The 20,545-nt window shown below is 37.5% G+C and overlaps 2 protein-coding genes across 2 annotated transcripts; one reads left to right on the forward strand and one right to left on the reverse strand.

The window, feature by feature from the left end:
- Nucleotides 1–166: 166 nt before the first annotated feature.
- Nucleotides 167–2,517, forward strand: RHOQ (ras homolog family member Q; the record flags this gene model as incomplete). The annotated part of the gene is made up of 3 exons (XM_010283434.1): nt 167–373; nt 1,117–1,212; nt 1,987–2,517. Coding segments are annotated over 3 exons (459 nt in total), but the record flags the coding sequence as incomplete, so codon positions are not given.
- Nucleotides 2,518–2,527: 10 nt separating this feature from the next.
- On the reverse strand, nt 2,528–20,472 carry LOC104615721 (phosphatidylinositol-glycan biosynthesis class F protein-like; the record flags this gene model as incomplete). Its single annotated transcript, XM_010283435.1, has 3 exons — nt 2,528–2,704; nt 14,364–14,472; nt 20,356–20,472. Coding segments are annotated over 3 exons (340 nt in total), but the record flags the coding sequence as incomplete, so codon positions are not given.
- Nucleotides 20,473–20,545: the final 73 nt, after the last annotated feature.

The following is a 20,545-nucleotide window of genomic DNA, read 5'->3' on the forward strand; positions in this document are numbered from 1 at the left end:
CCAACCTAGTGTTTCTGTGATTCTGTGACATATAATTACCCTCCCGTGCAGGTTTTGCTCTGGAATAGATATTAACCTGGAATAGATAGCTGTAAACGTGCAGAAAGTTTGCTTCAACAAAATTCCTGAAATATGAATATAACTGTTAAAATTAACAAAATAAAAGCAAAAATTTAATATTGCAGATAACAGAATTTTTCTTTCTCAGGAAGACTATGATCGTCTGAGACCTTTATCTTATCCTATGACCGATGTCTTCCTTATCTGCTTCTCAGTGGTAAATCCTGCTTCATTTCAAAATGTGAAGGAAGAGTGGGTACCGGAGTTGAAGGAATATGCACCTAATGTTCCCTTTTTACTAGTAGGAACACAGGTATTATCTGGTTCTGTTCTACTTTATTTAAACAATTCAGATCATTGTATGGTGTCTTTCCTTTGGGCTGAAGTTCAGGCCCGACAGGACCTGTGCAGCATCACCTTCTGGCTTTGGAGGGAGAACCCTAACAAGTGGCAGAAGCAGCTAGATCTGTGTTGTTCTTTAATGAACTACCTTAATTTTGTTAAAATATATGCATTGTAAACAGGGTGGCAAGATCAGCTGCATCTCTCCGTGTGACTTGCTATAAAGTCATGGGACTTAAGGAGTAAAATTGTCTGTTCGCACCCATGTTACTGGAATTACTTGGGTCTGCAACTATTGGCCACATTCAATATTAGCTGAAGCCAAGGAGCAAGGGGAGAAGTGAGACAATTTGTTCTTGCTTCTTGTGGGCTTCAATTACAAAGTGACCCATATGTTGGTATTATGTTTGGGTTAATCCTTCTGCCAGTGCTGGATATACATTCTGGTATTCCGAGACAGTCATGTCTAATTGAAGAGCTGAATTACAGAATAAACATTTGTTCTGTCTGGATTAAAGGTAGTAGTTCACAGCTTGAATTTCCAGGGGTTTTGGATCAGGAAGGGTCCACAATCTGATTCATGACATGACTCCATTTTTATACATGTAATACTCCATTAAATAAAGAATTCTGCTTTAAAAAGAGGGTATCTTATAGCCTGCTGATTTTTGTTTAGAAAAAGTATTCCAACAGGACTGCAATCTTTCTCGCTAGATTGATCTTCGTGATGACCCAAAAACTCTGGCAAGACTGAATGATATGAAAGAGAAGCCTGTATCTGTGGAGCAAGGACAGAAGTTAGCGAAAGAGGTAAGCTGGATACTCCTATATGAAATGAAGTAGCAAAGAAGCAAAAAGCCCCTATTTCCAAGGGACCTTTTTTTCCTTTACCACTTCGCCCATTTCTTTTACCAGTCAACGTATGAAACCTTATGGCTAGTTACTGGTTAGCAATATTTACTTGCAATATTTACTTGCATTGTTGGAATACAGCTAACAAGCAGATCTGTGTAATAGTACTTCCCTGTTAGTAATAGTTCTAACTTTCTGTGTAGACACTTGTAAAAACTACAGAAGCATTAGTCAGAGAGAATTCAAAAGTCAGAGAGAATTAAAATCACAGAGTGGTTGAGGTTGGAAGGCACCTCTCCTGCTCAAGCAGAATACTGGAAGCATCTTTAAGAAATTATTTGAGAATGCTATACTACCATTTTAACACACGGCATGGATAATGCTTATCAGGACACTTACTTATAGAGTCTTATTTTTGAAACAAATTGGTCATAGAACTCTGTAATTCTTTTTTGCTGTTTAATTATCAAAAATACCTTAGGACCCCACTGCCAATCCAACGAGCTTATTTAATATACTTCCTTTACAAACCAAACAACTTAAATACATTCCAGATCTTTCGCCAAAAGACAAATCTTTTCTCCTTCCAGGGGGGAGCACATTCAGATAACTTTTCTAGATCACAGCCAAACGTTGTGATGTCACTATAGTAAAAAAAAATACGCAGAAGTACACAAATAGAACTGAACAGCTGAAATATATTGCTATTGAATCAACTTATTTTCTTGACAGATAGGAGCCTACTGCTATGTGGAGTGTTCAGCTTTAACACAGAAAGGACTGAAGACCGTTTTTGATGAAGCTATTATAGCCATTCTAACTCCAAAGAAACACACAGTGAAGAAGAGAATAGGCTCAAGATGCATAAACTGCTGTTTGATCACGTGAGATACATTTGACAATGGCCAGGCTTACTGTGAAATTCTACTGAATTTAAATACAATGCATTAAATGTACAGCAAACTTGTTAACAGGTTTGAAAGCTAAAACTACGATTCTGCCTTCTACCACCAGTGAAATCTAAAGGAATAAAATCAAACTCAACGAACTTGTAATAAGAAGCCACCACATCTGTTACAAATATTTTATTCAGACTGGAAGGTACAATCTCTCAGGGTTACATAGTCCAGAGGAAGCAAAAACTGCACCATGTTGAAACAGCATCTGTGTGATTTTATTGAGTGGAGATGCTTGGCCTGAAATACTCTAAATGAATTTGGATAGTCTTCTGCTTTGACTATACATGTGTGTATATATATATCTTTAAAACCCCACAACTTTTGCACAGTCTGTATAGAATCTGCACAAAGAAATACCTTGTCTCTCTTTGCTCCAGTTATCTGCTTTTGTATGTAAGCTGCTTCCGGTTCCAGTGTATCCACAGAGGTGCAATAACCAGACCAGCCATATAACCAAAGGTAGCTCCAAGGGAACAGGAAATGGGCCATACCTGAGGGGAGAACACAAGGTAAAAGCAGACAATGAGGAAAATGTGTTTTTTTGTACTTCGTGAGCACAAATTCTCAGTGTAATCTTGGTACTGAAAGACGGTACAGTCTTACTCTAAAGCTTGACATGCTTTCCTAAAAATGCCAAAAGTGTAACAGTCATCTTCATGAACACTAAATGCTGTTGTACAGTTTTTAATTAATATGCATTAAAATGTAACCAGGCTTCTGGCTATTGCAGATTTTAGTTTGATATTCCCAAAACTATGTGAAAAACTTACAAGTCTTTATATCTCCTGAAGTGTTCAGCTAACCTAATTTCCTGTTCTGCTGCACACATTTGGAAACCCACAGATTTCTTGGTGATTTCTCCTTCCAATCTCTCATGGCATTCTGAAACTTTTAGAGGTGTGTATAAAGGAACTAATATTCAAATAAGGCCAGAGACTGAGATGGAGAGAAGGTTTTTCTTTCTTTTGGTCTTGAAAAGTAGGCAAAGGGATTAATTTCCCTCTGGCTAGCGGCAGGAAGGGAACATAGATTTGCAAACTGACTGACCATCTTGCACCCAGTTCAGGAAACGTAGTAAGCCAGTTAGAGAGAGCTTTAATTATAAGCTCCATTTCCTAGCATTAAGAACAGGGAACTGACTCAAGACAGCTGACTCACTTTTACAAACCATCTAGTACTGAGGCAAAGAAGTAATGGGATTCACCCCCTGCTCTCCCCCTCTCTTTTTTAAATTGGTATTGATTTGCAGGGAGGAGGGGCCAACCCAAAACTTCACCAGTCTGTCCTCAGATGTAGCTTGTATTACCAGTCAACTACATACTGCATTTGATGAAAGTCTCAACTAAGTTGGTGATTAAAAATATTTATTGTAGAATAAACTGAATTCCCATCCCTCTTCAAAGTTCTCCTTTGCATGTTTTTTTTTTTCAAGGACAATTTTGCACTTCCTGCTGTACAGTGCATGTTCCTGAAGCAAGTACAGACTGCACTCTCCTATTTTTTTAATTTTTAAATTAAGGGTGGTATTTCCACCTTCTATAGCACTTGAGACTGAGAAATGCACTAGACATTAAAGAAACTATACACATCTCAGCGTCCAGCCTTCTTTTCTACTTCATTTTGACTTTCAGGTCGTGATTATCAAATGAACTTACTCTTAATGGTACTGGTTCCTCCTTTTATTCATTTTCCTAGCTCTGATTCTTCTCTTTACTTCATTATCACTTGGATAAATGTATTTATTCACATCCCTTGATCATGAGAATTTTAACTAGGCATAAGAGTAACGTATTTTGTTCTCCGCTGTTTCATCTTCACATTCCTTAGCATTTGCAGTTTTATATATTATTTGGAGGTCTTAAGGAGTGTAGCAAAGATGACTACAAACAAGGTGCCTTAGGTACTCTTTATTGACCTTGTTTCATTCTTCCATTTCCAGACATTCTGTCTCTGCTACTTGTTTTTGTTGTTGAGTATTTTGGCTGTTGCCTCTCAAACCAAAGACTTCCTTGTTTTCATTCATTTAACAGTGGTATTGTAGATCTTCTATAAAAAGCCTTGAGATGCTTTGGCATGGTAAGATATTATGTATATTTAAAACTCACAGGAGTTTGTGGCCTTGTCTTAACTTACGCTTCAGGTGGATCTTTTCAACTTTTGAATGAAATGTAATCAAGTTATTTCTGGCATTTTGCAGGCTATTACACATGCCTGAAGGACAAAACAATAAAAAAGTCCCTGCAACCCCAGCTGTTCACTCAGTAACATTCAGTTGGAACAGGAGTTGTACTTTCTTACCCATTGATGAAGTCAAATACCGCTCTAATATCCACAAAATTATGGACAGAGGCTTCATAACTCAGTGGTCTATTGCATCAAACTCTCTCAGTGATCAACAATCCTTCATTAAATTTACCTACATTAGGTGAATTTGTAGTTGCCTATTTGCTTTTCAGAAGTATAGGTAAATGTTGGACTCAGAATTTTTCACGTTCCCTTAACTAGAGAGACAATATCTCTGATGACCCATTGACCCCTGTACCTTTTTGGTATTTTGTGTATAGTGGGCAATTGTTGGTATGATTAAAAGGATCTATGATGATTGTTGTAGCTTCTTTTACCTGACTGAACTGCAACTCTGAATGTGCTTGTTTTTTTTTAATAGTTATGTAACTTTTACTATTAATTATGCCTTCCAAAACATTCGATTTCTGCTTTGCTTTTTAAAAATCAGTGTTACCTCACAGAAGTTTCAGGCTGCCTCACTTAACACATGACTCTCTGACCTCTGAAATCTAACCCTCACCAGTGGCAGCTGGCTAAGACAGGGGGCAAAAGGAAGGAGCCATACAACACTCCATCTCACTCACTAGGAGCGAGATAAAGGAAACACCACCTCACCCCTTCTAGTGGCATAGGACAGAAGGGTACTAGGCCAGGTACTCATTCTTATTATGCTGGTCAGATGGCCCAACATAGTTCTGAAGGCTGTTTGGCCTTTTGAAAACTCCCTAAGCACAGGTGTTAAAAGCCTGGACTTAAGAGCACTGCTGTCCTTATGCTATTTTCTCTAACCTTCAAGGCAGGGCAAAAACCCCCTAACAAACAGGCAGTGGTACTAGTTCTGCAGCTTTTAGTCTGACTCTGGCTTGTAAGCTACATATAGCCAGATGCAACCACGTGTATATCTAAAGCAGCAAGTTATCAAAGAAAGATTAGGATGTGGCTCTTAAGCACATCAGCTGCACTGAAATAACAGCCCTTGCATATACATTTTCTCCGTCTATGAGAGTGTGTTGCTTTATTTTGCATTAGCTGCTGGCCTTGTCCAGTCTCTTTCAGATGGACCTTTTGAAATGAATTTGACTTGCTTGATTGGCCTGCTTTTGCCCTGTCTTTCATATTATCTCTTGAACTTGGTTTAGCTTCCCTGACGCAGTACAAACTGCCTCTAAGTGATAAAAATCTAAGCAGCTAATATCCATCTGCCTGTTCTCCACTGGGGTTTTTTAAAGTATGCAAGTTGTAATACACCCTTCTCATCCTCTGAGAACTGTTCAGGTCAGTTCCTTCTACTTTATGCTCCCTTGTGCCATGAGTAAGCTGACATATCCTCCCCCAGTACTGATGTCATGTCTAGGCTGCGTCAGCAGCAGGGGAATAAGATGTTAGGGGCAACATCTAACTGTACTTTTTTTGAGGGGGAAGAATGTTGATCTGGAAAGAAGAGTGTGGGGAGCTCAGGAGACAGGACAGAAAATTCTTCAAGAAACTGTCATGAAATGCCTTGTATGTCCCAGCAGCTGGGAAGCATCAGCTGCCATCCTCACAGCCCAATACAAGAACAGTTAGTTTACACATCAAACACATGCGGAAAAGGGCAATCGTAACAACGTGTATATGATTCCTAGGAATCTGAACAGCAGCTTGGCAAAAAACAAATCTCCACCTACATTCTCAACAAGCACAAAAATTGCATTTTAAGGGACAGATCATAAGCCAGTGGTTAATGCAAAATGATCCTGACTTCTGCTATTTGTTTAAATGTTCTTTTTGCCTTTTCATCTGGGAGCAGTGATAGAACAGAGATTTCTTCAGGCTGGCTAAATAGACACTGCAGAACTGCAAGGTTTCTATTACATTAGAAGTTGTTTTAAGGATAAGGACTTAAAATAGGAATTGCCAACCTTTCAGGACACAAATGAGCTAGTTTCCTGGACACTCTTTAAAACATTCTTTAAAACTGATGTGAGAATGCTTAGCAAATTACATGGAAAGGAAAGCATGTTGCAGGATCCCAGCAAGGTATCTAGCCCTGCTGTACAATGTACGTAGCTAGTTAAATCAGAATTCTGACTGCATGACAGTGTTGTCATCTGTTACAAGCTTGTATCCCATGCAATGGGAATTACATAGACATTGATAAGGACATAAAGGCCAGATTCTTACAAGCCAGAGCAGCAACATCCTAATAATGTTTTTAAAGATACTATAAAGTAAGCAGCTGACTAATGGAACTTTAATTACACAAATACAGTGGGGCAATCTACTGTACTTACTTCCCCCCTCTCCCCCCTTTTTTAAGTAAACTGGTCCCATTCTTTCTAGGAGTGTTTTTCTTGATTTTTTTGTATGCTGACTATTTAAAAGGATCCATTTCTGACTGTCAATTAGAAAGCTATGTAGTAATTTTTGATTTTAAAACTGAATAAATGAGCACAATTACTTTCCCTCCCTGTTTCTAACACGCCTTAAATACCTGATTGTTTAGTCTGTACTGTCTTAAAAATTTCAGTACATGCCTTTAATCTATTTTCATTGCATGCACATGTTAACTAGAAGTGTCTTATCACACTGTACCAAATGTGTGTGTTCACAAGCACATGCCAAGGAGAAGAAAGTGTGAGGTTTTTTTCAGGCTGGTATTTGTAACCAGAAGATGGTTTTGTGGATTTGTGTTCTAAAGCTATAGCAAGCATAACTGCCTTTGATCTCACCATTAAGGTTTACATTAAGAAAGTGTATTATTAAATAGTGATAATCCCACTAAAGTGGAAGAAGCTTCTACCTCTGTTTAAAAAAACCTCTCAAAACACTGGATATTATCCCTTCTACTCACATAAAGCAACTTTCTTTACAACAAAGCTTTCACAGTAGGTAATAGATCCAAAAGCAAACAGAAGAATGAAACTCTCTGAGCTGTGTTAAGAATAACAAAGTAGTGGGAAAGTTTATAGTCCATTTCAGCTTACTCATGTAACCACCAAGAACTGTACCCCAGATGCTCCAGATTATTTTTCCAGTTACAAATGCCTGAAGGTATCTAGGCTAATATTTAAGGTCACATTGGCTAAAGTACATGGCAGTCATTGAACTCATTTGAGTTACATCAGCACTACCTGTTACGTTTGCTGTATCCAGTATGAAGTGGGAATACATCAATTTCACTTCTACCTAATGATATGAAAACACTGTAGGCAGCATATTGTTTCAAAGTCACTTTTTATCATTAGTAACAGGTACTTAGATCAAAATTATGCTACACGGAAAACAGACAGATGGGTGGGCATGCACACAGTAAACCCAGGGACATGTTTTAAAAGTCTGGTATCAAAACATGCAATAAACCCAGGAACTTTACAATTTCCAAAATTCAGTAGTTGTCAGTGAATGAATGGGTTGTCTGGAATACTAGTTCTGCTGCATATAAAGCGTGCTGATAAGGTTTTGATCTTTAATTGTACTATCTTATTCTGCAACTAAATTACCTCAGGCTGAAGAAAGAAAGGGTCTGTCACAATGTGTCTAGTAACATAAATGATCCCCTTCTGTTTCAGTGGTGGTGTGCTTTAAGGTGCCACTTTGCAGATGACACATGAAGTTAGGAGCCTAATCACATGCGGTTACTAAAAGTACACCATCAACTTGAAATAGGCAATCTGAAAAAATTGAGCAAGAGTTACAAAGGAAATTACTTTTTATTTCTTTGCTAGAGCAGTCCTAACTAAACATAACCCTTGCATATCCACTGTGCATTAGAGGCCTAGAAGCAACTAGAGATGGATGTACAACTCTCTAAACCTTTTGAACATCATCTAGAGTAGCCTTATTTAAATGATCACAATTAAGTGTTGCAAACTATTTTACAAATTGTTTAAACAGCAATCTCAAAACATTGGCAAAATTATTCTACCAGTCTGACACTTGTAAAAAAGTGAAACGTGTCTTGCAGGGTAAGTCTTGAAAAGTTTGGGGTTTTTGTTGTTGTTGTTTTGGTTTGTTTTGTTGTTTGGTTTGTTTTTGTTTTTGTTTTAAATAGAGAAGTGTAACTACTGTAGGGACTACCTTGCATTTCTGTAAGGCAATCTTTACCTTTGTCTGAGATAGGCTTAATTTTGCAGACCTATAACCAGGAACAACTATAGAATTGGCCTCCCTGACTAACTGTTTTGCATCGTTACAAAATAAATTTTTCTGAAAACTAGCAGAGGGGCAATAGGCATGGCCAAATTATGTTAAAAAGTTCCTTTAGGAACAACAGAATAATGAAAAACAATGAGTCATCAAGATACCAACTGACTTTCAGCAATACATTTTATACTTCTAACAGAAATGCTTTATAAATATTTCATTTTCATTCTGAAACATTATTCACATCAAGAATGTAATTTTATTTCCAAAACAATATTATGTTCCTATTAAGTAATATATACATAGTGTAAAAGTTGTTGTATGCTTAAAAAAAAATAAATCGCATTTTACATTATTATTTTTAAATGTAGACAGGCCCACTAGTCTGAATATCCCCTGTATGCAGTATTTTTCAAACATAAACATGGAAAATAAAGTGAAGATTTTGAGACATCTGTATTTATCTTGGTTTTGTTGCATGTCACAAGAGGTATGTGTAAAGGACCAGTATGTTTTCTTTGGTTTATGAGTAACTCGGGATGAAGTAGCATTTTGGTTTTAGCCATTAGCACATGCATTGGAACTCCTGATGATGAATTTAATACCAGGTTTACTCCACAGAAGTCTGAAGTACTTTCAGATAAAAACAAATTCTAGTGAAAGATATACCAGACATACTGACATCTGATTTTCTGATCAGGTAAGATACAGGTAATGGTACTACCAACTTCTCAGCTTCTACTAATATATCTCAACAATGATGTAAAGGGATGACTACCATGTAATTTTTCAGTTCTTCTATTAAGATTGCAGGAAAAGATGCTAAAGTCCCAACACAGACAGCTAAGGACTGGGAAAGAGATCAGCAAAGAATGAACCTAATGTTGCCCTCAATTGCTTTTTCTTTTAAGGCCACAAAGCAGCAACAAAGTGAGGTCAGAAGAACTGCCGTTATGTATCAGTGTAGCAATTCAGCCAACAGGGGCCTTACAGAAAAGTGCAGGCAGCTTTATTCAGTACTCTACTGGAATTCCAACATCCTCAGTACTCTCTCTTTAACCTCTTGTTTGCTTCAGGTGAGTGACTACAGGCCATTTTTATTTGAAGCCATTTCTATGAACAAAACTGCCACTTCACAGAAGTGGCTTCACGTACTCCACACTCTGAACTGGACTACAGTCAATTTAAAAGTAGACTGCAGACACTCTGAAACTGTCTACAGTAAAGTATAGACACTAGACATGATAAAGTGGTAAATCCTGATCAAGTGGAAAAATACACCAATTTAAGACACAGTGCTTAACTTTTTGTGTGAACCTCAGGTTATATTAGGTTGTTCTAACAGAGCTAAGTCAATACCAGTAGCATTTTTCATTCCAAACTCATAGTGCATTTCTGCACCTGCTGAATGTCAGATGTTTTTGCTAACTTTTGACATTTCAGGGCTACAGAGCACAAAGGCAGCAGCAGCAACCCTTCAGTTTGCTTTAGCACGTGGTATTTCTCAACTACTGTTGACCCATCCAATCCTTGTAGTACCAATTTTGCCTTGTCTGCAACACTCCCTAAATGATGAATTGTCCGAAACTAAAGGTACAACAAATGCAGCTGTGTTTCCATAAGGCATTGTTATACCACAAACACTAATCATAACCAATAGAGACACCAGAACGAGATTTTGCAACAAGCAGGCTTAAATACTTTAACACTGCTCTCTACAATGATAGTATCACTTTAGTCTTGTAGCTATAATAAGATTTAAAACACATTTTCTGTTCTAGAGCAGAACCATTTCCACTACAGATTAAAAAAAAAAATTAACAACAAAAAGTCTAAAATATGAAAAGGAAAACAATCACTAATGAAACCTGTTCTTATCGCAAAAGCCGGTCTTGAGTCCAAGGACTAAGCTATTCCATTAGAGTCCCATTTTGGATCTGAGAAGGTTAAATCCAAAATTGTAATCCTTAAGCTCTCTGCTTTTAGGCTAATACGAGAAACGGATGATGTGAAAAGCATGACCACTTAATACTTTATTCATGCAGTTGCCTAGAAATAATTTGGTTTTGACTGGATTACTTCTAAGCCTACGTTAAGATCTACAAGATTTTTTTCAGACATTGCTTGGGACTTGATCTGTAGGTGTTCCTGTAAGCATATCAGCTGGATTAGGTTCTATACTGACAGTCCATGTCTCTTTTTTTTTTTTTTTTTTTTTATTAAAGAACCTTTTCCCACAACTGTGTTATGTACAGGTATTTTTATGTTCAGTGAGTGGTTAGGTCAATCACTCAGGAGACAGGCAATCTGCACTAAAGATTTTCTTCCCAAACTAAGCAGATCTGCAACAACAGCAGAATCCTCTATGAGGGCCATTCATCTTTGCCCTGCCTTAGGCTGAAGACAACACAGAAAGCACCTCTCCTCTTTCATTGCTACAGTGAAAGAATCTGCTACTAGTTTCTGTAATCACCTGACATCAGACAGGAAAAGAAATACTCTTGCAAAAAGGGGTTTTGTTGCTAGTGCCCAGTGAACTTGTGAAGAACAACAGAAATGTCTCATGGCTCTAAAGATTTCTGAGACAGCAGTGCAGAGCTACTATGTGCAACTCAATACCTATGTTGTTGACTACTCGGTGGGGATAGAAAGACAAGATTAAATCGACTGTTGTGTGAAGTTCAGTGTCTCCAGAGAACCTCATTCATACATAGCTGGCTGAACTGGAAGCAGTGCTTCCTGGGCAACTATTGAAAATGCCTAGCCAGGATGCTTTTTTTGTCTCTTCTTCTGTGCCTTGGTGACCAATATTTAAGAGATCGCCTTCACAAAATGATTAAATTATCAATAGGTGATTGCAAACTTCTGAGAGGTGTGAAGAGGATCTCTAACAAGCTACTTTAAAGACGTTCATTTCTGCCTTGAAGATTTGTTAACCATTTTGGTGCCTCACTGTGTTGCTTTGCTGAGATAATTTGACTTTAAAAACTACATTACATTTTAAAAAGAGCTTCTTTCATCTCCTCTTATATAGCAGATCTTAAACAATTAGCACTTAAAACTGTAGTTTTCAAAGACCATTGAAGTGGCAGCCTGCAGGACTGATAAGCAAACTTCTCTATGGCTGGTCTTGAATTCCTCATGTGATGATTAAAGTAATGATGAAGCAGCTCAGACCCAAAATGGAAAGGAAGATTTCTTTCCCCACCCCCCTACTTTAAACACTACAAGGTAAAAAGTGGAAAAGTGGGGATGGGGTAAAATGAAGGGAACTCAAGGGAAAGAACACAGCAGCAAAAGCTCTGGATCTAGGCACAGGAAAATTGCTTTGATGCAGGAATTAATAGTCAGAAACTCCCCTGCCAACTCTGGTAGCAGGAGTATGTCAGAAATGAGGGTGGAGACGGTGATGGAAAAGTGAAATGCAGACATACAGTTTCTGCTGCTGTCTGAATTCTCTGGGGAACATTCACGCCCAGAAACAGCTAGTGACAAGTTATGGTATTTGAGGTTTTTGCAGATGCTTTGCTTTTCAGAGGAGTCAGATAATCTCTTTTTAGATGTCTAAGTATAGATTATAGAGCTTAACTTTCATCGGTCATGTTTGGCTCTTACTGACTTGGAAGAGTTTTCAAACAGAAAAAGCTGCCAGACCATTACCAAACTTGTGTCTCCTACTATGGGAAGATGGGAGAATGGACAAATAAAGTAAAAAATTAACTGTACCTAAAGTATCTGTCTTAATCTATTAGTGTCTTTGTTTTGTTAATCGGAGCCTACTGACTTAATAATTGTCTTCCTTATATAATCGGTGCATGAGGTGAAATTTTTATACGCAGCATATTAGCAAAGTCTGAGATTTTGTGCATGTGTGCACACGCATGTATCTGCATCTGCCTAAAAGAGGCAGAGTAGTCACGTGGGTGGGATTCATTTTTCTAAACATAGGAGTCCAGTGCCATTTCAGGTATCCTACTATTCTGTCCAGCCTCCCACTACTGCTGCGAAAGGCAATGGGTCTCCTTTAATCCTGTGCCATATCCAGCAGTCCCACAGGAGCTTCTTGGATGCATCAGATGGCACTCAGTACTACATTTAGGTTACTGAGTATCATCCAAAATACATGTATGTGGACTTACTCTAATCCTAAATACTGACTAATGTTTTCTGCAATTATTATTCATGCACACAACTGTTTTGATCCCAGAGGACCAAGTTCTATACCAGGAAATGCAACCCTTAAGAGTAGGTCACACCGAGCAAAGAGGAGAGAGAGACCATTTTGGATTTTTTTTAACAAACGTGAACAAAGCATGAAAATAGGCAACGTGCCATTATATGCTATATAAATGCAAGTTTTCATTAACACTTCTAGACTGATTCAAAGCACAAATGACACACTGAAGACACTTTGACAATTCTTCACTGCAAGCATAGGAATAAAATAAAACCTGACAGATGTGACATGCCATTTTAAAATCCTAGCTGAGCAAGAAAAAAGTGCTTGCCTCTCACTGGCACAGGAAGGTGAATGAGTCTTCACAAGAAGGTAAGAGATTGCATTTCAATGAATCCTTTGATTTTTGGGTGACGTTGATGGACATCAACAATTAACTAGTGCCAACACATACCTATGTCGGATCGACAGTGAAACATCTTGCAAGAGCAAAACCAAGTGATTTTTAGGGAAGAAAAGAAAATTTTTTACTTTAAGTATTAACCTACTCCTCTACTATAATTTTTTAAATAGAAATTTTTTATATCTCATTACATGGGTACAAAGAAAGGCTGGTGGCATGAAAGCAGGCTGTTAGCTACTTACAGAAGACAAATTTCCATTGCAGCATAAGCTGCAATGTTGCTACAATATCAGAGAGAGAAGTATATTGCTTGTTACACCAATTTCTGAAAGAAACCTTTGAAACCATCTGCTTAAGAACAGGCCTGGCAGATACTACTCAGCTGAGAGTGTATGAGTTTGGTGACCTGAGGAAAGAAAATACCCACCAAGGACATTCAGGAAAAAGTGCTACTAGTGTCATCACTTTTTGGCAGTTGCACACTTCAGTTATATTTAATGGAATCATTTCTCCATGTCAACAAAAATGTGAAGAAAACAGCAGAGAGATTTGAATTTATAAAGACAGAATCTGCAATGCCAGCTTCACATTTTTGACTGTGCAATTACAAAGCTAATGCTTGCTTTCCTTTGAAATCAGAAAGTAAGTTTTCAGTACAGTGCTTTGGCCACACTGTTTCCACAAATCAATCCAAATCCATTTAAAATGCATTCTGTTAAGTGCTTTTACGGAAGATAGAGGGAAACTAAAACACTAGGAAAGCATCTTTCCTTCCCTACCCATAAACAATAAAAGATAGGAAATTGAAGGCAGACAAACTTGGAGCCATCTTCATCATTTCACATTTCTCCTCCCACTTGTCTAGCTTCTTCATAACAAAAGCTTTACAGCTTTAGTTCATGATAAAATTGCATGCAACAGACACTCATAAATCTGTAATGAAGAACGTATTAAAGAGGGAGGTAATAATTCTGCTTTTTACATCCTTACACTGTAAGCACAGATGCTTCCAATTACTTTTTAAATGTTTGGCATAACCCTGTAGGAACAGCTTATGAGTAACTCCAATATACCTGTACAGTTTCAGAGCAATTTTGTGTAGCATGCATATTCAGAAAATTAGTATTTTTGTATTGGCGATAAAGGTGCAGATACTAACCTGCCAAGGCCGATCCCAATCAAGAGGAATAGGAAATGCTCCAAACCAAGCTCCTAGTATACTGCACATGGTAGTAATCTGTAGACTGCTTTCCCAGATGGACATAGCTCTGTAAAAACAGTGTGTGACCAAGATTTCAACAGCAGTAGAAATGACCGTGTCAGAATATTAGATCTGATTTCTCCCAAGATTTTTGAGACTATAAACAGATACAAAAATAAAAATATTTGATAAATAGCATGCAGGTTTCTCCTAACAATACAAATTATACTTAAAATGTAAGTTCCATATTTCAGCTGTAATCACAATCTTTCTATAGAAAGATTCTATATCTTTCTATAGAAAATTCAGGATTTTTTTTTTTCCCTTGACATGTTTACTGCAAAAGCTAATTTATTTTACCTGGAAATGACTTCTATTGAGCTTGAAACACTGTTTAATTAAGCAAGTTAAAATATCGCAACGATACTGTGTGCAGTGCAGGGAAAAGCAGATATGAAAGGGTAGCATGGGATTGTACAGGGAAGTTCAAGTACAGTCAAAGTACTCTATGGTGGAGTCATGCTGTTATTATTTGATCACTATGACAGTTTGATATTTAAAGTAGAAGTCCACTATGTGAATATTCTAAAGCAAATTTCCATCAACTCAAAAGAAATAATACAAATAAATGTAACCTACATGTTGCAGCCCTTCAACATTGCATCTAAGTTCAAGCACACTGGCTGCAGGATAAATTTATTGCATGCTAAAGAATTCTTGAATTGCCAGTTATAACAGATGTTAATGTTCTCAGTTTATAGGGAGTTTATAGCTTCCACCACTACTGACTTCAGAAGTTTTGGAAAAGTTGGGTTTCCATTTCATAGATAAACACTTTTTGTCCATCATCAGTTTACCAGGTGATTGCTTTGCTTTTCTCAAGCCATGAACATTTGAGCACTTAGTACCAATTAAGAATCAAGAACAGAATTTCAGTACAGAGTAGGGCACAGTTCTGAGACAGGAGAACTGGGTTTCAAACCCTGCTCCAATCTTAACATTTGCTGTATCTTAATTATAAACACAAACCTAGCTTTAGCGGACGCAAAAAAATGATGGGCATTTTTATGGGTAGTAGACTAGCTGGATAGTAAACTCCAACTTCACGTATGCCATTTAGGTTGCAGACATGAAAGCTTTAACCCTAGACCTTGTTTTGAAGAGCCTGAAATTTCTGACTTTACTTCTGAGTACACATAACTCACTGCTGCATCAGATACTGACCAAATGGCTCACAAGTGTAAGGCAAACATTTTTTTATTGTTTGCAAAATAAAGGTCATATAGATTATAATATTTACAGTGCAACATTGACACTTTGAGCAGAAACAGGAACTGTTTCTTCTACAGTCTTAAAGCAGTGGAAGTGCCAGCAGAATATACCGAGGACTGACTGAGGTGCATTTATAGCCCACAAGACATCATGTCTGGTAACTCTACACATACTGCTACACCATATGGAGATATCGGATTGAGTCCAAAAGCAAAACAACAGAATTAGCAAGGCACAGTGCCCAAGTGAACAGCCATTGGTAGACTGGCAACCATTTGAGCTACTAATTCAACCACTCTGTAGCATGGACACTGGCTGCCCAAATACAACCTGACTTGTCCTCCAATATCATCCTGCAGGAACGCCGCTTTGATTATTCTCTTTTCTGCATAGAACATCACCTATGGAATTTTTGCAGATATTATCTAACCTATTAACCCATCACACTATTTGCATGAAGCTAACCACTGCAGTAACATTTATAAACTTTGCTTTTTATAGGTTTCTTTATTTTTTTTAACTATGAATAAACTATAACTAAAACCATTCTCCAGAAAAAACTAGTGATATGTAAGATAAATGATCATTAGTGGCATAAAGGCCTTTTAGAGCCTAAAGTAATTATTTAACTCCTTTAAATAATAGAATACATTAAGTGCTGTTTTAAATAACATTTGAATTAGGAGGTTACTTAACATAAAAGAAGTAACTAAGACAGCTCCTGGATAGACAAGATCTGGAATACCACTCTGTGGCTGGACTGAAATATAAAGCAGCACACCACTTTGATGATGCCCACCTTTTACAAAGGACATTTCCATACTCTTAGAGTATGCAGTTCACAACCAACTGATGAAGTAGACAAAATGAAAACTGGAAGGAGCCCTAAAGTTACGGTTTTACAGTATTTTTGAGAAGGTCCAAATAAAATGTATTTCCTACCCAGGTGACATAATTGCTATTATACCAGAAAATTTAACACAGTTACTCAGGCTGATGACTTGAAATGAATAGTCTCCAAACAGAGCAACAAAAATCAGCAATTGAAAGCTGATTTCTTAAAGGCTTTTATGCAGGAGGCTATTTCAGCCAACAGTTACTGAAAAGCATTTAAAGAATAGTCACCTGCTTCCATTAGTGCCAATAACACTTTCTGTAGCTCTTTATTTCCCTCTATCTGCTTACAGCAGCGCATGATAGCATATGATCAGCGTCATGACATTGGTCACAACACTAGATGTCAGAATACGGAATCCAGAGATAGCTGGCATGGGCCTGCCACTTTCCCAAATGTAGTTAGTGAGAAGAGCCCTATTTACAGCTTACCTACTTAGAACTAAAGTTTTGATATAGCTTATTTTTCCTCACACATTCTATGCACACATAGACTATAAATATGTGGGTAAGAACATATTGTTCAAATTTCTTAAAATAAAGTAATTAAAAAGAAAATCTACTTGGTCGATCAAATTGATATTTCCAATTCAAAAGTGTGCTCAGTTTGAAAACATGGAGCACGTGCAATTTTCTATCTGAGATACAACTGTGTTTCATGCAATTGTTTCATGTGTACAAAAAAAACCCCCAACCAAATACCTCCACTCCACCCTGCCAACAACCCAAACATTAGAACACAAAAAATAAACCCATAGTGTCACAGGTTACAAGTTATCATGAGACAGCACATATAATCTACCTCCTAGAGGCATGGGCACTTAAAGACTGATCTGGTAGTAACCTTATTAGAAGTGGTTTTACTAGCAGTGCCTGCACTTCCAAGTGGAAACAGAGAAAGCTAAGCATCTCCGCAGAAAAAATAAGCACTTTGCAAGCTTATCCACAAAATATTTAAGTCAGACTGACTCAGTTGTAGCATAGTTATCATGATGGAACAGATTACATACAAGTTACTTGAATGTAACTTTTATCAATAGTCCTATGACAAGATGTTAAGCACATAGTATTTTCATACTAGACCACCTAAAACATAGCAGAAAGCTGTCCGGAGCATTAGATAGGTAATTAATGTCTGTTACTTATTTACACTTGATGTATCAAGATACACTTTCTTTTAGTAGATGTCTTTTTCTGCCTTTCTGCAGAGACAACAGCACAAGCACGTTTTGATCTCATTCACACACAATCACATAGAATCACTAAGGATGGAAAAGACCTTTAAGAACATCAAGTCCAACCGTCAACCCAACACCACCATGGCCACTAAACCATATCCCGAAGTGCCATGTCTACACGTTTTTTGAACGCTTCCAGTGATGGTGACTCCATCACTTCCCTGAGCAGCCTATTCCAATGCTTGACCACTCTCTCAGTAAAGAAATTTTTCCTAATATCCAATCTAAACCTCCCCTGGCGCAACTTGAGGCCATTTCCTCTCGTTCTGCCACTAGTTACTTGGGAGAAGAGACCAAGACCCATGTCGCCACAACCCCCTTTCAGGTAGTTGTAGAGAGCGATAAGGTCTCCCCTCAGCCTCCTCTTCTCCAGACTGAACAACCCCAGTTCCCTCAGCCGCTCCTCCTAAGACTTGTGCTCCAGACCCCTCACCAGCTTCGTTGCCCTTCTCTGGACACGCTCCAGCACCTCAATGTCCTTCTTGTAGTGAGGGGCCCAAAACTGAACACACTATTTGAGGTGTGGCCTCACCAGTGCCGAGTACAGGGGCACGATCACTCCCCTACTCCTGCTGGCCACACTATTTCTGATACTGTTGGCCTTCTTCGCCACCTGGGCACACTGCTGGCTCAGGTTTGGCTGGCTGTCAACCAGCACCCCCAGGTCCTTTTCTGCTGGGCAGCTTTCGAGCCACTCTTCCCCAAGCACAGGAAAGTAAGAGTAACAAAAACAAATGCCAGTGGTTACTTAAGTGTAAATTGTATTCAGGTATTTTTAAAACAAATTCCTTTTCATACTAAGCTATACTCTTAATCAGATTTTCCAGCTCGCTGTCCCAGTGCAATTCAATTCACTGAACTCTTCTTTTAAGGTAAAGAGCTGTGCTAATCTTGCCTAACCATCCTTCTCCTCCATTCAACCAGTCCCACCTCTTCCACATGGTTAAGTTAGAGACAACTTTTTAACACATCACACCTACACTCTGCTCATGCCTAAGTGCAAGACATTCCAACTCATTCAAGAGGTCAAATGAAAAAACACAGGAATTATTTTTAAAAGAGCAGCTTGCTGCAATCCATTAAAACCACTGGTACAATATTTCTTTGTAGTCCATTTTCATTCAAAGGCTAGTCTAAATAAACATCATTATTAAATGGACATTTCATTCAGATAACATCACATGGCTCACTACTAAGAAATAGGTACAAGTTGTCACAGCAAAAATGTCAAAACATTTTAAGATAGCTCTGTTTTCTGTGCAATGACTGCGCTGAAATAACATTAAGATCTGGGCTAGGAAAGAAAGAAATTGACAGGCATCCAAAATCTAACCTGGTACAAAGACAGACTGTTGTCAAACATCTGTTACTTGAACTATTATTTCCAGTTGCAAAACCGCCAAAGATGACTACCTGAATCAGCCATGATTTGTTTTGGCTAAACAACTCCATGCTTTTTTTAATGTCTTGCAATGTGTCATTTCTATTACTCTATTCAATCCTTCCACTGAAAATAAAAAAACAAGCATAGCTAACTTGAATAAGGATTCAAGATATTTTTCAGCAAGCTGAGAACTGAGATAAACCCAAAGTCAATACCTGAAACTACTATGAAAAGTCTACTTTTGTCCTCCTCTGCAGAAGTTTAAAACAAAAGTAACTCCACAGGTCAGCAGTATTATACAACTTTTCACTTTCTTTTGAGATGAGACTTCACCCTTATGAACTATTAAAAGGGGATGAATGTTAACATCTTATTATTAAACCTCAAGCGTATGTGGGGCTTCTTTGTATTTCAGTGTCCCAGTCTTTCAAAAACCCTTTTATTTATTGAGTGAAGAAAGGCAGAAGAGAGAGAATAGTTCTGAAATACACATTATCCTTGATACATGCTAATGTCATGGCTGTCACTGAGGTGAAAATGATGTAAAAAGGCTCATTTTACTTTAAACATACTCTTGAAAAAATTAATGCTTGAAAACTCTTGACACTGAAAACAGCCTGCATTGAAATTTGAAAAACAGCATAGGTAAAGATTACATACTTAAGACCACAGTAAATTATATATAATTTTTGCCATTATATTCAAGAAAAAAATACTGTTAAAATAGTGTTTGTTTTGGCTTGTTATTCCTACTTTAAAAGCTGTGTTTATAAAGGTATTATTGGATCATGTGCTAAAGTTTTCCTTTACAGGTCAGTCTTAGGTCTCCTCTTTATTTGATAACCATCACACTGGACTACACAATGGTTTCACACCAGTAAAATGTGTGTTTGCAACTTTACTTCCTTTAAACACATACAAAGTGAGATTTAGTGTCTGGACAACAAAACTAAAAAGTCAGTTTTCTGAATCAATGTGTTCAAAATAAAAAATATTTTTTTCTGTCAGAAAAGCTTTCATAAGCTTGTAATTACAAATATAAAATATACCCACAATTCTGGAAGTTTTCCTTTCTTTACAAAAAATTCCATAATATATTGTTTACATCAATTCTGTCCATTTCTTTTCTGGGTAAAATCAGAAAGTTTAAAATGGAACTTACCCATTTTTACTAAATACCCGTATCCATGCTTGTATGTTTGGTCCCAGTATACACAAGCATTGTAAAGTAGTAAAGGTAGACAGGAGAACTGCAAACAAAAACGTCTCAGTCACTGACCTACAAAGAAGGAATATTATAAAATAAATAAGTATATAAATATAAAATAAATATAAAATATAAAATAAAATAA

The sequence above is a fragment of the Phaethon lepturus genome, unplaced genomic scaffold (assembly GCF_000687285.1).
Source record: "Phaethon lepturus isolate BGI_N335 unplaced genomic scaffold, ASM68728v1 scaffold35743, whole genome shotgun sequence".
Lineage (NCBI taxonomy): Eukaryota > Metazoa > Chordata > Aves > Phaethontiformes > Phaethontidae > Phaethon > Phaethon lepturus.